The sequence below is a fragment of the Solea solea genome, chromosome 9 (assembly GCF_958295425.1).
Source record: "Solea solea chromosome 9, fSolSol10.1, whole genome shotgun sequence".
Lineage (NCBI taxonomy): Eukaryota > Metazoa > Chordata > Actinopteri > Pleuronectiformes > Soleidae > Solea > Solea solea.
The window spans coordinates 20464622-20486032 of record NC_081142.1 but is presented as its reverse complement, the minus strand read 5'-3'; the positions used below and the strand labels follow the sequence as shown (position 1 = coordinate 20486032).

Here is a 21411-nt window from a genome sequence, read left to right as displayed (position 1 = left end):
TAGACTCCCCAAATGTGTTTTATGTCGTCTACCTGCCTGTGAAGTGACACTGTTTTTTCACCACAAACTGATGGTTTGGGTTCCCACATCACGAATGTAGTTAGTGAAACGACACCACCTATTTAGTTTGCTAGCGACGGTGAGATAAAAAGAAGAGAAAAGAAAAAGCGTTTGTTCATGGTTGTCTGGTTTTTAATACAAACTCATTAGATGCAGTGGAAATCGGAGATGATGCAAGACAAGCCACCTGGAGAAAAACTACAACTAATTAAATGTGTACTTAGAAAATTACGATAGTGTTTGTTTATAAAAGCGACATTTTACTCATATTTACTCAAATATTTACGCTGATATAGGAAGACGTGGTCGGAAGAAATATTCATCAAAGTCTCTATGGACAGCAAGACAGTGAAAGGTGCAGTATCTTGATGTGTTTTATTTTTGAAAGCAATAATAATAAAAAAAAATCCCTATATGAACATCATAACCAAAAAGGAACAATTTTGAAAGTGTTTTGATGGATGTATTCATTTTGCCAGATTTCATAGTGCAGCAAATATGAACAAAGAATATGTGTGTTAGAGATATGCACAACATTATGGCATCAAGATGTGAACTCGGCAAACACACACATCCCCTGATGTAATTAATAACTAAAACAGTAGGATGAATAGGCTCCTACCTCCTTGACTCCTTTGAAGTTTATTGATTTTGAAGCAGTGAAGCAAATATACATCTGCATTTACTCCCACATAAAATATAAAGTTTTCATTCCAGAATAATGCCGTGTTTCACTACATGGTCTAAGCTTGCCTTGACTCACCTCGCCTCTATGCGGTTTGGTTGGTTTCCCATTACAATATACTACCTCCTCAAAGGTGGGCGGAGTCATCACTGCACGGCTGCATGAAACTGCCGTGACTTCGTTTTACACGCGACACACACAGACTAGTAACGGGCAATCATTAGAATCAGTTCATTGAAAAGATTTGTTCAGTACTTCCTCTGTGACCGGATCACAGACAGCAGTGCTGTCACTAAATTCACCAGACTCCTCTGTCAAATATTGAGATTTTACACATTTCCCTGGTTATTGTTTGAGATGAACCCACGTTTTTTGGTATTGTTAAGTCTTTCTAACTGATCTACAGTTCGGCATTGTTCGGCTTGATTCTTGTGCCCGACGTCTCTTCCTGTGACGGCACTCTGACTGATCGGTGGACGGCAGTCTGGCGACGTCACGCATTGTATCGCCAGGTACCAGGTACTATCGCTAATGGGAACGCGTAATAACCATGTTGTGCCGAGGCGAGGTGAGGCGTGTTGCGCTAGTGGAAAAAGGGCTTAAAAGACTGATATGCATATATGTATCAATATCAATTATCGGCCCAAACACCACCGATATATCAGATATCGAAATTCCCAGTAAGTGCGTCGTCCAGTCTTTCAAATATTGCTCTTTTCGCCCTCTTGACTGCTAATCAGAACGCGTGGAACACCCTTGGCCGCTCATGATAGATGGGGGTAGTTTGGCCTTTTGAAAGGGTATATATCACATTAAACCAGGAGTAATGAGGAATGCTCCAACAGCCAGGTGTTTGACTGCTGCTAAGTGTACACCCTAACTGCTGCACATCGAAGTCAACACACTCGGGCCGCAACGATTTCCAATGCACATCAGTTATTTTGTTAGTTGTTGTTGTTTTTCTTTTTTGATTATATAATCATCAAACGAGACACTAATGCACATATTACCCCAAAAACTGTAGGCGGAGAGTAGGAAGTAAACATAATGATGTTGAATGGATACGCGGTATCCATTGACCTTTTTGCTGACACTGTACTATTCAGACAAAGCCTTTGACTAATCCCTTGCTCAGATACATCTAGTGTAGCGATTAATCTTCACCTCATTTCATGCCATACAAATAAATGACCTCTTCAAATGGTACACCGTGTCTCTTGAGTTCCACTTTGCAGCATGGAAGCACTAGTTCCAGGCCGCAGCACATTCTGTGGAAAAGGAGGAACACGCAGGCAGGGAGGGAGGGAGGGGTGGAGGGAGGGACAGCGAGAGAGAGAGAGCAGAAAACAGGTATAGAAAGAACTATTCACAAATCCCCGCTGTCATTCGTTTCTCCAGTTATCGTTGACTGTGATAAGCTGGCACTGTCTTATCTTAAACCCCCAAAAGGCCAAATGGTTCATCCTGCAGGGAAGAGAAGGAAATGAAATGGGTTTCACCTCGGAGTTGATTTTAGGGGCTGCAATCCTCCCCACAACTTGCTATGTCATTATTATTATCAATCGTAGCACCTTTTCACCAAGGTACATCACTTTCATCAGTTTAAATCTTTGGCTGCTATCATCGCCAAAGTGCTGGAGTTTCTCAGAAGTCAGAGAGGGGTCCCATTTTCTGAAATACACGCTTTCAGATTTTAAACCAAGGCAGAGGAAAGTGCCTTTCACTTTGACTTCACTGCACATTAGTGGGCATCTTCTGTGGGTTTTTTTTACTCTACCTTACAAAACACAATCTGGTTTTATGACCTAGTGTTTCCCCCAAAAAAAACTCCACTGAATATAGTTGCGATCAATTGTCAAGAAGGAGTATATTTCCCCCTTCTGAGATATTAACATTTGAATACTGTAAATGTCTAAAGGCCCCTTATTAAATATCCAGCTTTTCACACAAATAAGGAAAGGTTGGTGAGAAAATACAATGTGAAATGTGTGTGTAACCAAATTATTTTTAGTCTTTTATTTCTACACCATTAATCATCTCACAACTCTTCCGGATGTCTTGTGATCCTTTGGAGGCCGCCCAACCCCTAAGTTGTGACTCGCTCGACCATAACTGAATATAAAGTAGCAGCAGTTTAACACGAGCTCCACCTCAGACAGCAATACAACAATAAACCTCAGTCTTATTGCAGGAGCCCTCTCCTATGCAGACAATGACTAACCATTGATGCCATTTAGCAGATGCTATGTGTGTAAATATGTAGATTGAGAAAATGACGAAATAGAAGTCTTTTGAAATTACGATTTAATATCTAATGAGCATTATTATCCACAGTATCATGATATTCCACATTCCAAAAAAAAAAAAAATCAATAATCCAATGCAATATGTTGAGAATACGGCCAAATGTAAGGCAAACACTCATGTCTTTCACCCTGGTGAAGATGGCAGCATTCCCTTTGGCAACGTTCACAGCAGACAGGTGGCCGAGGCGGAAGGCTCACATTGGGTTTGCATTGGAAGCAATGGTTATGCTCCTCCATATCCAACACACAGAGAGAGACGCACACAGACACACACACAATTTCTCTTTCATTTTGTTCAGAGGACTTGTTAAAAGTTCTTTCAAATTCAATCAGTAAGAAAGGCAGGAAATTGAGTGGAGGGGCAACGTGGTGTGAATTCATTACTACATCATTGCTGAGGTGGCTGAAACGCTGTAACTCAGAGAGGCAATTCTGGTCATTCATCTTCTCCTGTCATTGGGCATTTATTAGGATTTTGCCTGAGATCTGGACTGCACATGTGGAGGACCGGAGCAGAAAATAATATTGTCACTTTCAATCACCTCTGGCCCCCGTGTTCCACACAAGTGATGTGGCTCTCAGCCCCAAAGTGGACTGTCAAAAATTATCATTTACAACAAACACAAGCTCAAGATGTATTTGTCCACGCTACAGCTGCTGGATCTGCTCGGCGGCCCCGGACTGAGTTATTGATATGAGCTACTCACTATCTCGGAAATGCACAGACGGACAAACTGCAGAGACGAGAGTTTTCAGCGTCAGTAAGATTTACTCTGGAGGGCAATGTTTCCCCAATGTTTTACCTTTTTTTTTTAAGATGGTAACCTATTGTGACCCAAGTCGTGACAGCGGGAACAAATTTGTGGATAATGTTGCACCTGATATCATTTTGAATTGGTAAGCAAATCATTTCCAAGAGATGTTATTTTTAACATACATACACAGCTCTTACTTTGGGAATCACTGCTCTAGGGGGAACATGGATTTTAGTGGCAGATCATCAATAGGGGGCACTATAGGTGCTGACCCCAACTGCCCTACATGAAAAAGAATAATCACAGACTTTCAGATTAAGATTAATAAATAAGTAGGGTAAATATGACCCAGTCAGTGAGTGAAACATATAATCTGCAATTATAATGTACATTTAAAATGATGCGTTCCCTGCCCACATTCCAGCAATCCCTAGACCCTCATTATAAAAGTACATGCCGAGTTTGCTCCACTTCAACACAAGCGCTTTGTGTTGAAATCACACATGACTTGTGTTTGGAGTCGTGTCAGACACGGAGGCATGAGAGAGAGACGGAGGGGAAAGGCAAGAGCGAAAGAGAAAGGAAGATTCAGTAAAAGTCACTCAAAACAGCACCGTTTGAGAGGAGAACACTGCAGGAAGAGAGCTTAACCAGCCGTGCATCAAACATCTGCTGTTTCCAGCTTGTTAAACATGAGTTATTGCTGTTGTCATACATCAGTCATACCCAGACACTGGGTCAGCACCCACACATGCGTCTCAAGATTTGGGTCACCAAATAACTTTGCTGAACTTTTTTCCAGCATCTTACTTAAGATGTGTAACGTAACAAATCCTTTAAATGAGTATTTATGTTCATTCTTAATGTCAAAAGGTGGCAGTAAAAATAGTTGAAATTTCAATTTGAAATGTTACATATTATGTACAAATTTGCTCATGTTGCGGTCTGTATTTTAAATGAGGTCACATTGTTTGTCTTTAACCCTTTAACACCTAAGCCTCAAAATTTCCGTCTGGACTTTTTTTGCTTATTTTAATCATATTAAGGGCCAGAACTAAGTGCTTTTGCCCATTTGTCCAGAATAACTTTCAATATCTGGCTGTTATTTACAATTTACTGCAGGTTAAAATACTGTTTTAACAATTTAAAATGAAGATGAAGAATTTAACACCACATTCTGCATGTTCAATTTGAAATTTGAGCAGCGTAAGACATATTTAAAATAACATTTGTCTCAATATTCAATAAACTGGCCAAAAAATGGAAATGTTTTTCCAGCTCTTTCCTCTCTTGGTGACTAAGACTAAGGCTTTCTGAAACAGTGCAAGTGAAATTACCATGAAAACAATATGTTTGCAACTTCTCAGCTTTCAGAAACCGTTGGAATTCAATGCAAAGTGCAGTTTCTCAACTTTTTAATAGGTGTCATTTAAATGTGGAAGTTCTCCTTTTTCATTCACAATATCGGGCAATCGTTGGTCCAGCTGAGTAGTTTAATTTAAGTATAAATACACTGGCGTGATGCACTAGGGCGCTTTGGCACTACCTACTGGTGTTACAGCGCATATAAAACCAAACTTTTACCCCCCAACTGATGAATTTGTGTGTAAAAATGATCTTTGATTGTTTTTTGTCTATATCCGTCCAAAAGTTGTTTGGATAATTGATTCTACACCATTGAGTGAGTTACTGACTGTGGCTAAAAACGTAGGACGGGGAAACAATAATGAGACTTTCCGCGGTGGATTCATCAGCTCTTTTCACACTTTTATGAGCTTTATTGAATCAAACTTTTGTGCGGCAGCTCGACTAGAGAGAGATGCCTGCAGTGTGAACAAATTGAATGCGAGTGACAACTAAAGAACTAGATTAGCAATTAATGGGGCTGGCTGAAGGTACAGTGTCTAGTTTTAACACTTCTTTAAAAAGGAATATTGCAACAACAACAACAACAACAACAACAACAAAAATAATAGTTTCCTTTTGTCAGCCTATTTGCCACAAGGGGCCTCATGGAGTTGCTGAAACCTTGGAAGTGACTTTCAGGAGAGGTAAAGAAAGTCAGAGAACATCAGTGAGAATCTAATACTGGGATGTTGGGATGAACACTCAGCTCAACACTCTTCAGAGCACCTGCAGTCTCCCCCGTGGTTTGGAAAATCTGCTGTTGTTCATTGTGTTTGAAGAGGCTCTCCGATAAAACAGCGAGCAGCTTTTTTTTGATCCAGTTAGACTCAAATATATAGAATAATCTAATTGCAGTTAATTCTAAGAGTCCCATTGTTTTAACTCACTATTTGTTGATGCACAGTGAAGCTTACCAACGCACTTCTATTATCTGTACTGTAGTTAACACCACTCGAAACAAAACACCTTTCTTTTTTCTTTTCTCCCCTTTGCAGGATTTTAAATGATTGCCATCCATGTTAAGTATAAAGCAGGCACCATGTTGACAGTAGCTTCAGCAGAGTTGATATGGTGGTTTTTATCCAGGAATGTTGCCTTATGAGTTTCAATGTATCCATGACTCAAAAATGACAATTCAGAGTTCAAAAAGTGACCTATGTGAGAGTAATTTTAGTTTACATTGAACTAGGGCTGAACAATAATTCAATAACAATATATCACAATGAATGTTTTGCCTATAGAGCGCAAGGACATTGATTTACTAAGTTTGTTTACACCTCCATGGTGGCAGGAAAAGATTTGGCTGCTCACTGGACACTTTAAATCCACAGAGATGAAGTAATAAATGCCTTATCGAAACACCTTCAGTAACCAGACTTGATCACCTCTCTGATAAACTTTTCCTCATCCAACTGCGCTTGCACGTCACAATATCAGCATGTGAAATAAACAAGATTCAGTTAATTAGCAATGGATTACACAAGTGGAATCTGTTGCATCTGGGTTCCTCATCACTACATCTTCTCTCTTTGAGCAACTCTTTGGTGATCCAGTAAAATGCTCTCCCGTTTGCTTCACTCCGAATGCTCTGGCATCCCAGGGCACAACGGCTATCCACCGTCTTCAGGACAGGGCAGATGAGTTGCCTGGCATATAGCTGTAGTTTATATATGTCCATGGATTTGAACAGTGTGACTTCCTGCCGGAATGCTTTTGTGTTGTTTTGCCTCTGTTTGCAAACGCACTTGTAGACACAACACATACATTATTTGCTGGGAATGTTTACAAAGTCCGTCTGTCCGTAGGTTTCAAATCACAAGTAACGGGATTGGTTCCAACTTTCCCTCAGGAGACTGAGTTGAAACCATAATAATGTCCAGCCCCTACTTCCAACTTTTCCAAAGTTTGCCTTCCATTCACTGTCGTTTAGAATCGTCTCGTTATCCGGAACGGTGAGCTTCCTCTGGTGTATACTACTGTATGAGTCATCTTATCTCCCGCCCCATCTTAATCTAAGTTCACTATACCAGTGTGTCAAGTATATGTGAGGAAGGGGAGGATGATGAGAGAGCAAGTAATCTTAATGGGAATACATCTGCCTCCTGTGAAAAGTCTGCAGCTGACTTTGCTTGGTCTATTTTCTCAGGTGGAACTTGTTATAAGAAGTTTGAGAACCACTGGACCAGCACATTGAAAATGCCATATTTTGTCTGTATAGTTGTTTATTATATTGTAACATTAAACTTGGTGGAATCTTTTGTTAAACAAAAAAGCCTTTCATGAATGAACTAGAACTAGTTTCTATTTTGTTCTGTGCAAACACGAGCCTCCGTTTGAGCCGCGCCGATGTATTGTCAACCACTGGTGAAGGGTGGCAAGTAAATACACTTGTTTATACAAATCATGGGAATTACTGCCATGCAGCATCATTTCCTTTTCTTGTTAGCACAAGCGTTAGGGCTTGATGAGGAAATTCAAGGACATCTGTTACAGTGTAACACACAGCAGGATGCTCGGTCCCCTGGAGAGAATATTGCAATATTGCAATAAAACAACCCCGCTGAATTTTTTATGAGCTAGCTCCAGGTGTGGGTTCCCAAAAAATGATCACCACATTTCACCCTGCCAGTGTCAGCGGTGACAGAGAGCTATTATTCGCCAAAACAGGAGCAAAATAAAATAAAAACAGGAGGCCACACTGCAGCTGCATCCCCCTTGTCTTTGTCAGATTCCCTTTTTTTAAATCAAATGGGACTGAATCCGAGTGAATTCAATTTAGGAAGATTTACAGGCTATTTACTTTTTTAGGCTAGGTTTTTCCTTTTAATATCATCACTATTAATCAATGCCGCATTGTGGTAATCTAGCGGGCCTCAAACACAACCCTGCAGCTGACAGAAGCCTCTCAGGGGATTCTGTGATAATGCAGAGTAATAAGTACTAAGAGCTCACTAATCACTTGGCCACATGATAAGACTATTAATCTTGCCTCTCGTGCAGCTCAGCTCCAATGGACCACTGCCTTTTGCCAGAGAAGGAAATATTAAAGACCTCTAACACAGCAACCAATCACTAAAGCCATAAAGCATCCTCGCACCGATCCATAGATGTCAGGAACCCTGTCCGTCTATTTCCAGACGCCTGGACAGCATCCTCCTCAACGAGGACGGATATGATTCATGACACCATCTCCACTAATTCAGCCGTATGCTGATAGCTCAGGCTTGCGTCGCTGTCACAACAAGTCATCGATTTTAATTCCCGATCCTAATCGACATGCTTTTGTTGTCCACCTGTTCATGTGAGCGTTCGAATGCGTCGCAGGGTCAGCGGACAGCAACACGTGTGCATTTAAGGCGTGTGCCAGACCACGCTGTGAGCACTGAGCACTGTGAGAAGCCTTTCTGCATGACAACATAGGACAGAGAAACGCAGACTGCCTACCAAGCAGGCATGAATATGGTTGTCATAAAGCACATTCTCTACTGTGTGCACTAATATCGGATATGGAGTTTTCTCCCTTACATCATTTTGATGTTACAATAAACACACAAATGCACTGGTAATAAAAAAAAAACAGTGCAGCCAAGTCTGATACAACTACTGTAACCTCCTCACATGTAATTAGACGGAGATGTCCTCAGATTGACCTTGTCCTGTTAAACCCGACACACATCACAATAGATGTACATTCAGCCAAGGGAGAGTAGAGTTCACCACCCTTCTTTCCTCATCTCTATCATTTAATTCAACTCCCCCTGATTTAACTGCAGTACATTTCATCACGAGCAATATAATTCTCACTCGAGCACTTTAATCAGGGTCAGGTGAGGATTTGTACAAATTTGGTGTGGCCTTGGAGTTACTGAAATTCATCGTTGGCATTAATCAAGAAGGCGGCTTTTTTTTAAATCGAGGCCATATCTTTTTTTCTCCCACTTACCGTTGCAAAAATATGCAGTATGTATTCAGCATATGCAGTATTCATGAAAGCATGCAGTCTTTCCGTCTTCCTTCATTAAGGAGTGATGCTTAATCTTCAACTTCATCCTCTAAAATGGCTTGATATGAGCCACCTCTAAAGCAGCATATGGATCCCACAAAGAAATGAATGCTTACTAATCTATCGTGGATAATTATTCTTGTGACGTATATGTAGCCCGGAGCACCCTCTCAATCATGTCACTCGACAGGCTACCCAGCTCCTAGTTCAGGCTCTGTTCATCTCCTGCCTTGACTACTGCAACGGCCTGCTAACAGGCCTCCCGACCTGTGCTGTGAAACCACTACAGTTGGTCCAGAACGCGACGCCGTGCCTGGTCTTCAATCGGCCTAAAAGGGCACATGTTGCCCCTCTGTTTATTGAGCTCCACTGGCTACCTTTAGCTGCCCCACATCTAATTCAAATCACTGATGCTAGCCTACAAAGTCCTTCATGGCTCTGCTCCCACTTACTTAAATGCTCTCCTAAAGGCTTATGTTACCCCTCAAGTACTCCGTTCATCAAAGGATTGTCGTCTGGCCGTGCCAACACCCCGCACAAGACAATCCAGACTCTTTTCATGTGTCGTTTCACGCTGGTGGAATGACCTACCAAGCGCTACCAGAACAGGGGCGCCCCTGTCTATCTTCATGAAGCTCTTGAAAACCCAGCTCTTCTAAGAGCATCTTCTGTCCTAGCACTTGACCCTACCCATACCCCCTCCCCATCTCCTTCTGCACTTGCATCCACCTCGGCACTCAGTCCACTGTTCCTATCAAGTGGAATTCTTTCCAAGACTTCTTCTATGTAGCTTATTCCTCTCTTGGATAAAAGCTTCTTCTAAATGATTAATGTAAATGTAAATGTCAATAGAAGCAATCACAAAACAGCAGGAAACTGTGTGGAACTTCATCTTGCACTAATGACTTACCTATATATCTTGTATCTGGTGGAGAAGCCGAGCCGGTTCTTGTCCACAAAGTCAATGTACTCCTGGGAGTGATGGAAGGGCCCCTTATCAGAGAGGAGCCAATCCAGGGGGCCCCCAGGCTTGTCATTGGGGAGGCTGGATGTTGTTGTTGCTGCTGTTGCTGCTGCTGTTAACACCGACTGTAAACACACCCAGCAGTGGAGGCTGAGGCTGATGACTCCCCATAGAGCCATCAGAGATGGAGGGAGCGAGGGGGGGGATGCGGGTGGTGGTGGTGGTGGTGCTGCTGCTGCTGGTTGTGGTGGTGGTGGTGGTGGTGGTGTTGAGGGACGTTCAGCAGCCGGAGCCACTCGTCATTAGCTGGCTCCTCCACTGGGAAGAGCAGGGGACCTGCATCACCTGAATGCCCCCTGGACACCTAAAGAACACATAGCACAGCTAAGGATACAGCGGTATACAGTCAATCACAAATACTGACTAACAGAAATAAAACTTTAAAGGAGCAGTGTGTAATGTTTAGTGACATCTAATGGTGAGACTGCAGATTGTAACAAAATGGAGGACTCCTCCACTCAGCGCTGTCTTTCCCAGTTGCATCAGGGAAATACAGTGGCCTACACAAACCAGAGAGGATGGCATTCTGCTTTGGTTCACTTTTTGAAGGACATCCAGATTAATGAACATTTTTTTTAGTTCTTACTTTGATTTATTTGTGTAGATCATATTTCTACTGCATTTCATTTATTTAATTGTGTGCTTAAATTGTTTGTATTGTTTAGCGTGTCCTGTTTGGGGGGTGGGGGGGGATCTAATCTAATGTAAGTACTATATTCAATCTCTGCCAAAATGTTGCACACTAAACCTGGGAATGAGAGCAGGATCATATCTTGAACCTTCACTTATTTGGAGGGATTTTGGTGCTTCTAAATGCTGTGAAATGTGTTAATATTAATGAATTGATCATTTATTTAAAAAAAAAAAAAAACTAAAAAAAAACACAACCAACAGCTTCTTTGATGTGAGGATTTGCTGTATTTCTGTTTTACATCATTGCAAATGATTCCATATCTTCAGATACTAGACCAGAACAACAACAAAAACATGTATCAGGAAAAAAACAACAACATGAAAATGTCTTTCTCGGGAATAAAAAAATAATTCACCTCTTTTATTTCTTACATATTCCTCCAAGGAGTTTCATCTCTGTGGGCTTAGCTGGCAATGTTGCAGCCTCACTTTGTGATTTACAGAGATTCTCTGGTATAAAAGTCACACAGGACAAGTGCTTCTCAAACTGGTGCAAGTTACGATTCCAATTGTATATTCATCCCTTTAACTCGGTGAATAATTGGCTCAGCTGCCGCTTTCAGATTTGTACTCGTATCATAGTTCAACTATGATGCGATGCGACTGCAGCAGATCTATTGCGTTTTGTATTCGCACACAAATCAAGGACATGTACAAAAATAAATAAAAAATACTGAGACTCTTTTGTTGATAATATAAACCGTCCTTGCTCCTGTGCGTTATCAGAGTACCTGCTGTTCACACTGTTGTCCGGGTTTGTCTTCATAACCCTGTCAGTCATCTTCACCACAGTCTGCCAAGTGTGTGTGTTCTTGAACATACAATTTTGTGAGGACTAGGGCTGCAACTAACCATTATTTTTAGAAACGAGTAATCTGTCGAGTATTTTCTTGATTAATCGAATATTCTTTTGTCTATAAAATGTAGGAAAATGTTGAAAAAGGTGTTTACCACACCTGGAAATCACATTCAGAGATTATAAAACATTGGCATTCAGCGATTAGAAAATATTCACATTCAGAGATTAGAAAATATTCACATTCTGAGATTAGAAAATATTCACAATCCAACATGAGAAAATGTTCGGATTCAGAGATTAGAAAATGTTTGCATTCTGAGACCAAAAAATGTTGGCATTCAGAGATTATAAAATGTTGGCATTCAGAGATTAGAAAATATTCGCATACCGAGATTAGAAAATGTTGGCATTCAGAGATTAGAAAATATTCACATTCCGAGATTAGAAAATTTTGGCATTTAGGGATTATAAAATATTCACATTCAGAGATTATACAATATTGGCATTCAGAGATTAGAATATATTCACATACCGAGATTAGAAAATGTTGGCATTCAGAGATTAGAAAATATTCGCATACCGAGATTAGAAAATGTTGGCATTCAGAGATTAGAAAATATTCACATTCCGAGATTAGAAAATTTTGGCATTTAGGGATTATAAAATATTCACATTCAGAGATTATACAATATTGGCATTCAGAGATTAGAATATATTCACATACCGAGATTAGAAAATGTTGGCATTCAGAGATTAGAAAATATTCACATTCCGAGATTAGAAAATGTTTACATTCAGAGATTAGAAAATGTTGGCATTTAGGGATTAGAAAATATTCACATTCAGAGATTATACAATGTTGGCATTCAGAGATTAGAAAATATTCACATACCGAGATTAGAAAATGTTGGCATTCAGAGATTAGAAAATATTCACATTCCAAGATTAGAAAATGTTTACATTCCGAGATTAGAAAATGTTGGCATTTAGGGATTAGAAAATATTCACATTCCGAGATACAAATAAATTCACATTCACATTCTGAGATTAGAAGATGTTCACATTCTTACTCATCGATTAAGAATCAATTAATTGAATGATTGTTGCAGCCTTAGAGAGGACCTGAAAAACCCTTACAACCCTGGAAGCAAGGACATTTTCTGAAGGTTAGGTGAAACAAGGTTTTAAGGTTTAGGTTAAAGTTTAGTTTAAGGGTTAGGGTAAGACATTTTAGTTGTGATGGTTGAAGTAAAGGTAAGGGGCTGGGGAATGCATTATGTCTATGAGTGCCCTCACTAAGAATGCACTACAGAAATGTGTGTGTGTGTGTGTGTTGTAGGAGGTTTGAGTCCTATTACAGTATCTCAATGACAAGCTGTCAAGTTAACTCAGCCATATGGATCTATGTGTGTATGTGTGGGTGTGTATACATGAGAGCAACACATCTCATGTGTTATATATACCATTTATATCCTGTATATTCTTCAGACAAGTTCTTACACATTGAAAATAAGCAGTTTGATACTATATCTTTGTTTAAAATCTATTGATGTTTATTGTTTATTTTTGTTACACCAGAAAACCAGATTATTGCAGATTATTGAGTCTCAGTGACAAGGTCAGTGAAGAGCATGACTACCTTTCCAATTTAAGCCTATAAATGCCAACTTTTCCCATTCCAGTTTGGTGGTGTGCTCTCTTTTTGTTTTGTTGTTGAAAGAGACTGAGATGAGTGGTCACCATGTCATCTTCAGCAGTTTGCTGTTGGCGGCTGAATGAAGAGACTCTTGGCCGGTGGGTGAAGGAAACCTCTTCATCTTAACTGAAGACGCACGACGACTATGACCTGGATGACTAAGAACCTTCACAGACTGGAGGGGGTAACCATGGAAACTTGTTTGACGCGTGTGCGACTCAGCGCTCACTGAATAAAAGGACATACAACCTTTTTTACTATGAACAGAACCACAGGCATGTTTCAATGATTCACTTGTTTTCTGAACTGGTGAATTTGACGCAATCGATTTTTGAACGATAACCCGTTTTGTAGCCGTACATAATGAAAAAAACAAAACAAATTTAAAATGTTGCATGCTTCTCTGCCGAAACCATTCAAATCGCCCACTTTACATGACTATAGTGTAGCTTCATAGCTTGCTTTGTTATTCCTTCCCAGAGAGCTTCAATTCATCTGCAATGTGTTTAAAATTAGACTTCCCTTCCTCAGCAACACACTTTCAACATTTACTGTATTCCCTTAAACCCATTTTAAATAACAACGATGGAGTGTACAGCATGTTGAATGCTATGTTTATGTTTTTACAACTAAAGGGCTGTCTTGCATTATTCTCTACATAAGGGGTCTCAAACTCAAATTACCTCAGGGACACTGAAGGTCTAGTTTGGTCAGTAGGGGCCCTGGTCAAGTGAAAAAAAATCCAAACAAACATTGAAATTGTTATATTTATGATGGTTTTTCACATTATTTAAAAATAAAAGTGTTTTGGTTTCATATGGATCAATAAAAATGATTAAAAAAAACAATAAAAAATAAAAAATTATTAATAAAAAAACATAACTCCACATTAAAACTCACATCATGCCAGGAAATACCATGTTTACGGAGGTCCCAAATCCCCATACTGATCAGTGATGCTTTCATTACACATTTCCCTAGGTTTGTGTTTGACATCTGTTTAAACAAAAAAAAAAAATTTAATTCATGTATCTCCATGCCCACGCTGCTCATGGCAATGTTCTCTTTGTGAGGTAAAACAGACACAATTTGACGTTGACTGCTGTTCCTTTATCCACATTAAGGGACAGACATAAGGATTACTTCAGCATGTGGGTGGACTTAATTCAGTTATTTAAATTATTCTTTATTAATTAAAAAAACATTGTTGTACTTTTAATGAGATATATGGCAGGTATGCTGTCATATTGGTCTGTCTGGATCAATTCTTCTTCTCAAGTCCTGTTTTGTCAGAGCAGATTTTTTGATCTGAAGGTCAAGTCACATTACATAAGTTTTACTTTCCCAACTACAGTTTTTCTTTTAGGCAATTTAAGGTTTTCACATGGACGAAGCATTTTTTAATTGAGCCTCACCAATGACTCTGTCTTAATGCTTTTAAGTCTCCAGTCACGTTTCAGAGCAGTCAAGGGGAAACAAACTCCCAAATCATAATTACTGGGAACAAACCTTAAGGATTATAGTCTAAACCTAAAAGAAACACAATATTTCCACACACATATGCAGAGAAGAAGCGGCATATTGTCAGCAGTGTCCAGTGGACACGACAACCTACACAATTTATTTCCTTTTTTGTTCAGACTGAGTCACAAAAAGGGCCTGAGCTTAATGAGATTGTAACTAAGGTAAATGTGGGAAGCAGGGAGACTGCAGAGACAGCTGGGAGACAGAGCTTTATCAGAACGAGGTGATCTTTGCTGGGCTGTTGCTCTGCAATGAAACGTGATCGAGTTTCACTGACAGCGGCACATTGCTTCACCGTTTTACTTGCTTGGAGTACATATTTTATTATCAGATGGAATCATCTTTAAAGAAACAAAACGGGGACTTAAGAAGAAGACAACAGACCCAGAGAGTCCGTACATTGCCATGATGTAGCTCAACTTAGTTTGACTTCTCTCCTAGTCCCGGTAGTAGTGGTGCAGTGGTAACTTATTACATCACAGGAACCAGCTGAGATAGTAGCTAGTCTTCATCAATCTATGTTTTTGACACATTGCTCTTACTGGTGTCTTCGTCTTCTGTATCCCGGCTTCTTCTGTTATTTCTGGGTCAAAGTCTGAGGCCGGGAACTGTGGAGCATGTGCAGAGCACCACGGCCATTTTGGCTCTAGTTGATTTTGTTTTCTCAAAGTAACACTTTTCTTTTCCAAATACTGTGAGACACATCAGTGCAACTCAGTTCGATCAGACTTAACCCCCCCCAAACAATAATCAGCAACAATGATCACAACAATGATTCGGAGGGTTTTTGAAAGTCCCACATTATAGATTCAAACCTGATCTAATAATGAATTGTTTCGTATGAAGCAGGATGCGGGCGCCACCGTGATACAATCCCACACAGCGATGCAACAGATAGTAAATGTAGGGACAGGAATTAAATTACCCAACGATGAAACTAAGCAAACCACTCAGCCCCTTGTCAGCGCTCCTTAATCTTATTTTTGCTGTTGATGCAGTTAAACTGCGAACGGTTCCTGAGGCAATATCTGCTCTCATTGCAGCAGCGTTGAATAGTTTATTCGCACTGAGACGGAGAGACCTCTGTCTTCCCCGGCGTTGCTCTTATCTTCTGCCGTGCTCCCCTCTTTGAGCTGGAGTTTGAACATCGCACCTCTCCTCCTCCTCACTCTCGCTTCCCTCTGCAGCGTGAAGGGCCACACGCAGGCGCCACTCGTGTGTGTGCGACTCACACAATCTTGAGTTATGACAGAAGCCTATAGCGCCGTTGAGAGTTTGTGAACGACAGCGTGTCTGTGCTGGAACCAAGAGCCCGTTTAGAATCCAGAGTGATCCAGAGACAGTGAACCCCACACTTGGACTGAATATTGGAGGTGAAACCTGGCCTTGCTTTACATCGTGCGTGTTGTCTATACAGTGACCTTGCTCGGAGGGGTGTGCGAGGCACGCTAATATCACAATACAGCGTAGAGGTCATATGCAAAGACTTCTTAATCCTATCATCCAACAGGCAGCTATCCAAGAGCTGATGCAGAAGAACACTTGCCTTTCTCTCTCTCTCTCTCTCTCTCTCTGTATCCTGTTGCTCACCTGCTTTCTTCCCTATACCGCTCACGCTCTGCTGGCTTTTTGTCTCTCAACCCACTCTCTCTCTCCTCCTCTGCATACTCAAATACCTCGCCTGTCTCTGTATGTGTGTGTGTGTGTTTTTGACACACTTTCTGTGACAGTCCTCTCTGTAAACATCCACTGCTTTCTGTCTCCGCCAGCCTTATAATCACATTATCGCCCCCCCAAACAAAGCCACGCCGTAAGCCTTTTGTTGTCAGCCGCCTGGATATTATCAGATACATGTCATTCTCATTTTACAAGGGCATTCTGTTACATCCCCGTCTTTATGCAAACATTGCTTTTCCATAAAACAATGTTTAAAAAATCCACCTCCTAAAGGCACAAACCCCAACCCCGACTCCCCACCACCGTAATCTCGAGAACAAATCATGTGTTGTGCGATACAACAGGAAGGATTTTTCAATTTGAGCAGTCGGCAAACACCGGGGCTCCAGTGGATCCATTCAAACATGATTTTGAACAACATGGGCCAGCAGTGACCCCGAGGCTGTTTGGGACTTCTGTATAAAATGAAAGCTCGGTTTGTTCCTGCAAGGCTCCCTCAAAGGGATTGTGAGAGGAGTGCAAATGTAATAAAGATAACCGTTCCCTGAATAGGCAAATGCCGAGAATAATATCAGGCTTAAGTAGAGTTGTGGCATCGTTGAGCCACCGCAGCCCTTTTCACCAATTACTTGTGTTGAATTTAGCTATCAAGTGACGGTGGAAACTCATTGCAGATTCTGAAAGTATTGCTCGGCATATTCTCCTCCAAACCACCCAGGTAATCATAATTTCAAGTGAAATTAAAAATGGTATCCATACGTCCCCCCCTTCAGAAAACCCTCTGTGGTGGAATTGAAAAGTCAGCATGCACAGTCACTTTTCCTTCCATGCCTTAAGAAAACAGTTGTGCTGAAGGAGAGAGAAATCACATATATTGGATTTCTTTTTTAATTCACACCTACGATAATGTCTTGCTTGTTTCCACACAGAGGAAATGTCAGTTTGGAAGAGTTGTTTGTTTTTTCTTTGAGTTGTGGCGGTGGGTGTTAAAAATGGTTAAAGCACACAGCCAACAGTTTATGGAAATCAACATCGTTTTCCTTCTCCTCCCACTGCCCGTCCCACTGACGAGCAACATTCAGCAAGCACCGGTCCATATCAAATAATCCAGGCTGCAGCAAATACTTAACAAGTCGCCTGTGATGACTCCCACCGTATGCAGTTTAATACTAATATCTTATCATCGCTTGACCAAAATGCAGCAGATGGCGGAGCAAAGAGTGCACCGTGTGCACCCGCTGTTCTTCATCATGCGCTTCACTTTCGTTTACAGCAGTTTTATTTTTCATTTACCAAATGAAATGAGGTTCTTCCGATGCATTTTTTCAACCGGAGAGAAACTTTGAGCGAAAGTCGACACAGTTAGAACCGGGTAAACAAGACGAGCGTGGGAGGCTGTGTTTTGTTGTTGATCATTAACTTCATATTCTGTGTAATTATCAGTTTGGGTAAGACAGCTGGGTTTGTTTTGCATCCCAGCCTCTGCTATCACACTACTTAGGTATTCTCATCAGATAAGGCAGATTGATACACACCCGTCCGACCACCACAGACTTCACATCCTTACTCTCTACTCGGCCACATTAGCGAGTAGTAGCCCTTAATGCACCTTACATTAAGGGCTTCTCGCTACTTCCTGCTTTTACAATCAAACTGCGCTGACACGACGTCTTAGAGAAGCGATCAATTATTTAGTGGGTTCGTGTCTAGAGCTTCACAAACTTTTAGAGTTTTGAGGTCCCTAAATATTCCACTAAACGGCCTCAGATCTACCAATGAATGATCTTAAATATTGCTAAAATGAGAACATTTTGATTTTTCTAACGTGGAACAAGGAAACTGTGTTTTAAATTCTAAAATATATTCCACCAATTTCTGCTTTGTTGGAAACAATGTCTTGACTTGATTTGACCAATATTCAAAGCATATGGTCTCTAAGTCTCTTAAAAACCTACCAACAGCAGGCTAGATTTTTGAGAAAATTCTGTTAATACATTCGTCCTGTCATTAAAATTAAATTTCCCGTTTCTACTATAGCGGTGCGTCACTCTCCATCTTGCATATTGCGAGAGAGTGGCATAGACGTGTGCGAGCTGGTGGGTGACAAACAGCCAATCGTTCTGTGTGATCTCAGTGAAATTGCCGGTTATGTTGATTACAGTACTCTTAGGGCTATACAGACAATGGATGTTCCCTTTTTCTTTTTCCCATACAACTCACTCTTGAAATCTTGAGAGTGTTTCAGCAACAATTTACAGATGCCATCGCTTATAATATTCAAATATTTGACACGGTTGAGCATTTGAATGACTAGGACTGGGCAGTAATTCAATAACAGCAATTTGAGTCACTAAACATAATTGCCATACCTTCGCCCCTGACGTGTGAAATGTTTCTCTGCTTAATACGTTTTTAGTATTTTCTGAGAAGAATTTTGAGACCTCTGATTTCTTGGCGACATTTTATCTAAAATTGACAGCCCTTAATCACGTCATCTCATTTTGGAACAAGAGGAGTTTGACACATGGTACAACCCACAATGGGGGGGGGGGGGAGGGATTAAAGTGTATCTTCCAGTGGGACGGGAACAAAAAGACACGATCCACGTTGAAGGACTTTCACTTCACGGCAAAGAGGAAAACACGCTCATAACTTACTCAAAGCTCAAACTGTTCTGCCCCCGAGCCATTGTGTTAGAAACGTCAATGAAGTGATGAGACAGTGAGTCAAAGGCACTTTTCATTACAAGCTCTACTGGTAGTTACATTAAGGTATGACATGCACAGTGTGAGTCTGGCTCACCCTCTGTATGTGGAGCCGCTCCGTGGAATGACAGCTCTCTTAGCTTTCACACTTCTTCTCTAAAGGCTCAAGAAGGGAGCATTCAAATTGGAGAATGTCACTATGTCAGTGACCCTGCAGTAAACCATCGGGCTGGCTGGGAGTAAAACTGAGGAGCAGCCTGATGAGGTCAACAGCGCCCATGTGGTATTTGTCCTAACAATTCTGCTCTCCGCACCACTTTAGATAATTTATTGAGTCCGTATCCCCAGAGGCTATGATTACGTAAATTCCAGACATTATTCTGCACTTGTTTTGAAATGATGTGATTGATTCACATTGTTCTTGAGCTGAAATTAACTGCATTGGCAGCGTTGCCACATTAAATTCATATCACAAAGTCGGACACGGCCTCATTGGTTCGCCTTTCCTACCGGTTTGCTACATTTGTTTTATACAGACCCTTTTTTTTTTTTTAACATTGTCAAAACTCACTGCAAATTCACTGCAGCACTTAATGTAAGTTTGTGTAACAGCCTAAATTACATTTCATTCAGAAGTCTGTGAGAGGGTACAGTGAGTTTGATGAGATGTGGGAACTCCCGGGCTCCTCGTCTTTCTCCTGAATTTCAGCAGGAGACAAGGACAAAACAGAGCATTCAGCTCATCAACATCTGTTCTCTCGCGATAGAACACCAAAGCGGTCACTTTCTCGAGCTTTGTGTGCGCGTGTGTCGTCGTACTGTAGAGGTTTGTTTTGCGAGTCGTTTGCCATGCGGGCCATATCTGTGACTGAAACACTCAGATCCTCTTTGTTGGCGCCGCTTGTATGCAAATTGGAATGTGTCCTGTTTTGTGATATCTGACACGGAGCACATCTGAAGGAAAATGATGGCAGGAATAAAAAAAACAAAAGAGAGAGAGACGGAGGGAGGTCTAAGCTTTGTAGGCGTCGATTTGACTAAAACATTCCATGAGTTTTTTTTTTCCACAGGATCCACTTTGTAACTTGTCTGCAAGCCAACCCCAAAACCATCCTCAAAGTAGGGAAAAACAGGAACCGATAAAGTCTACATATTCCCCCTCTGTGCTGACTAATGAGGTTTTTGGCCCTAATTAACCCAGTTATCTTCCCTCCTACAACTGTCAACAATACCTCTCATAACAGTGCCAGAGGTAAGAAAAAAACAAAAAAAAACAGCCTTTGTGAAATTATAATATGGCTGCCAGTTGCACTCATCCGGCTGTCGTACAAACAAATACAAAGGATGAGCTCCCATGGTGAGAAAGACATCAAAGCCAAAAAAAGAGTCACAGAGTAAGCGCTTCCACACAAAAATCACGACGAGCCAGTTTGCATGCTGAATCCACCAAACTTATCGTGTAATAAATAAAAAAAAAAGACATAAGGCAACACAAGTTTACTGAGTGGAAAAGTCAAGCTATTGTGTAAATGTCGTGTTGGGGATTCAAAACGTTCCTCAAAATACAAGACGTCCACATTCAGATTAAGGGACTGGACATAAAAGGCCCATAATGTCATGCATATTAACTGTATTTTTATGTAAAATAATGCTTTTTTTTAATCAGTGTACCTCGACACACTTCGCCTTCCAACGGCAGTATTCTTAATCTCTCATTGTCCTCTTTGTATGTAAATTAGCTTTGGTGAAGAGTCACACAACAATACAATGTTATTTGCGTTTGTTATTTACATGAGCTGCTGCTTCTACAGTTGTGCAAATGACTGTATTGCAATATAACGACTCCCCCCCCCCCCCACCTTATTTTTTTTTTTGGTTTAGTTTGTTTCCTTTTTTGGCTTTTTGGCTCAGTCAGGCTCACTTTTCGACTGAGAACATTGCTTTTTTTCTTGTTAGGCCGGGTGTGCCCTGTTGCCCCGATGGCCAAAACACAACAACGCAATAGATAACAACGCAGCAGCTTGGTTTTCTCCTGCTTTGTGGCTGTTTGTGTCCAGAAGACGTCAAATATTGTATG

At 40.9% G+C, this 21411-nt stretch overlaps 1 protein-coding gene across 1 annotated transcript in view; it reads right to left on the bottom strand.

Moving 5' to 3' along the window:
- Positions 1-21411, bottom strand: part of brinp3a.2 (bone morphogenetic protein/retinoic acid inducible neural-specific 3a, tandem duplicate 2) — a 53284-nt gene that overhangs the window by 26312 nt on the left and 5561 nt on the right. Inside the window, exon 2 of the mRNA XM_058639351.1 lies at positions 10127-10544. Within this exon, the coding sequence (XP_058495334.1) occupies positions 10127-10359 (233 nt within the window). The 5' untranslated portion in view covers positions 10360-10544. The remainder of the gene's footprint in view (positions 1-10126; positions 10545-21411) is intronic.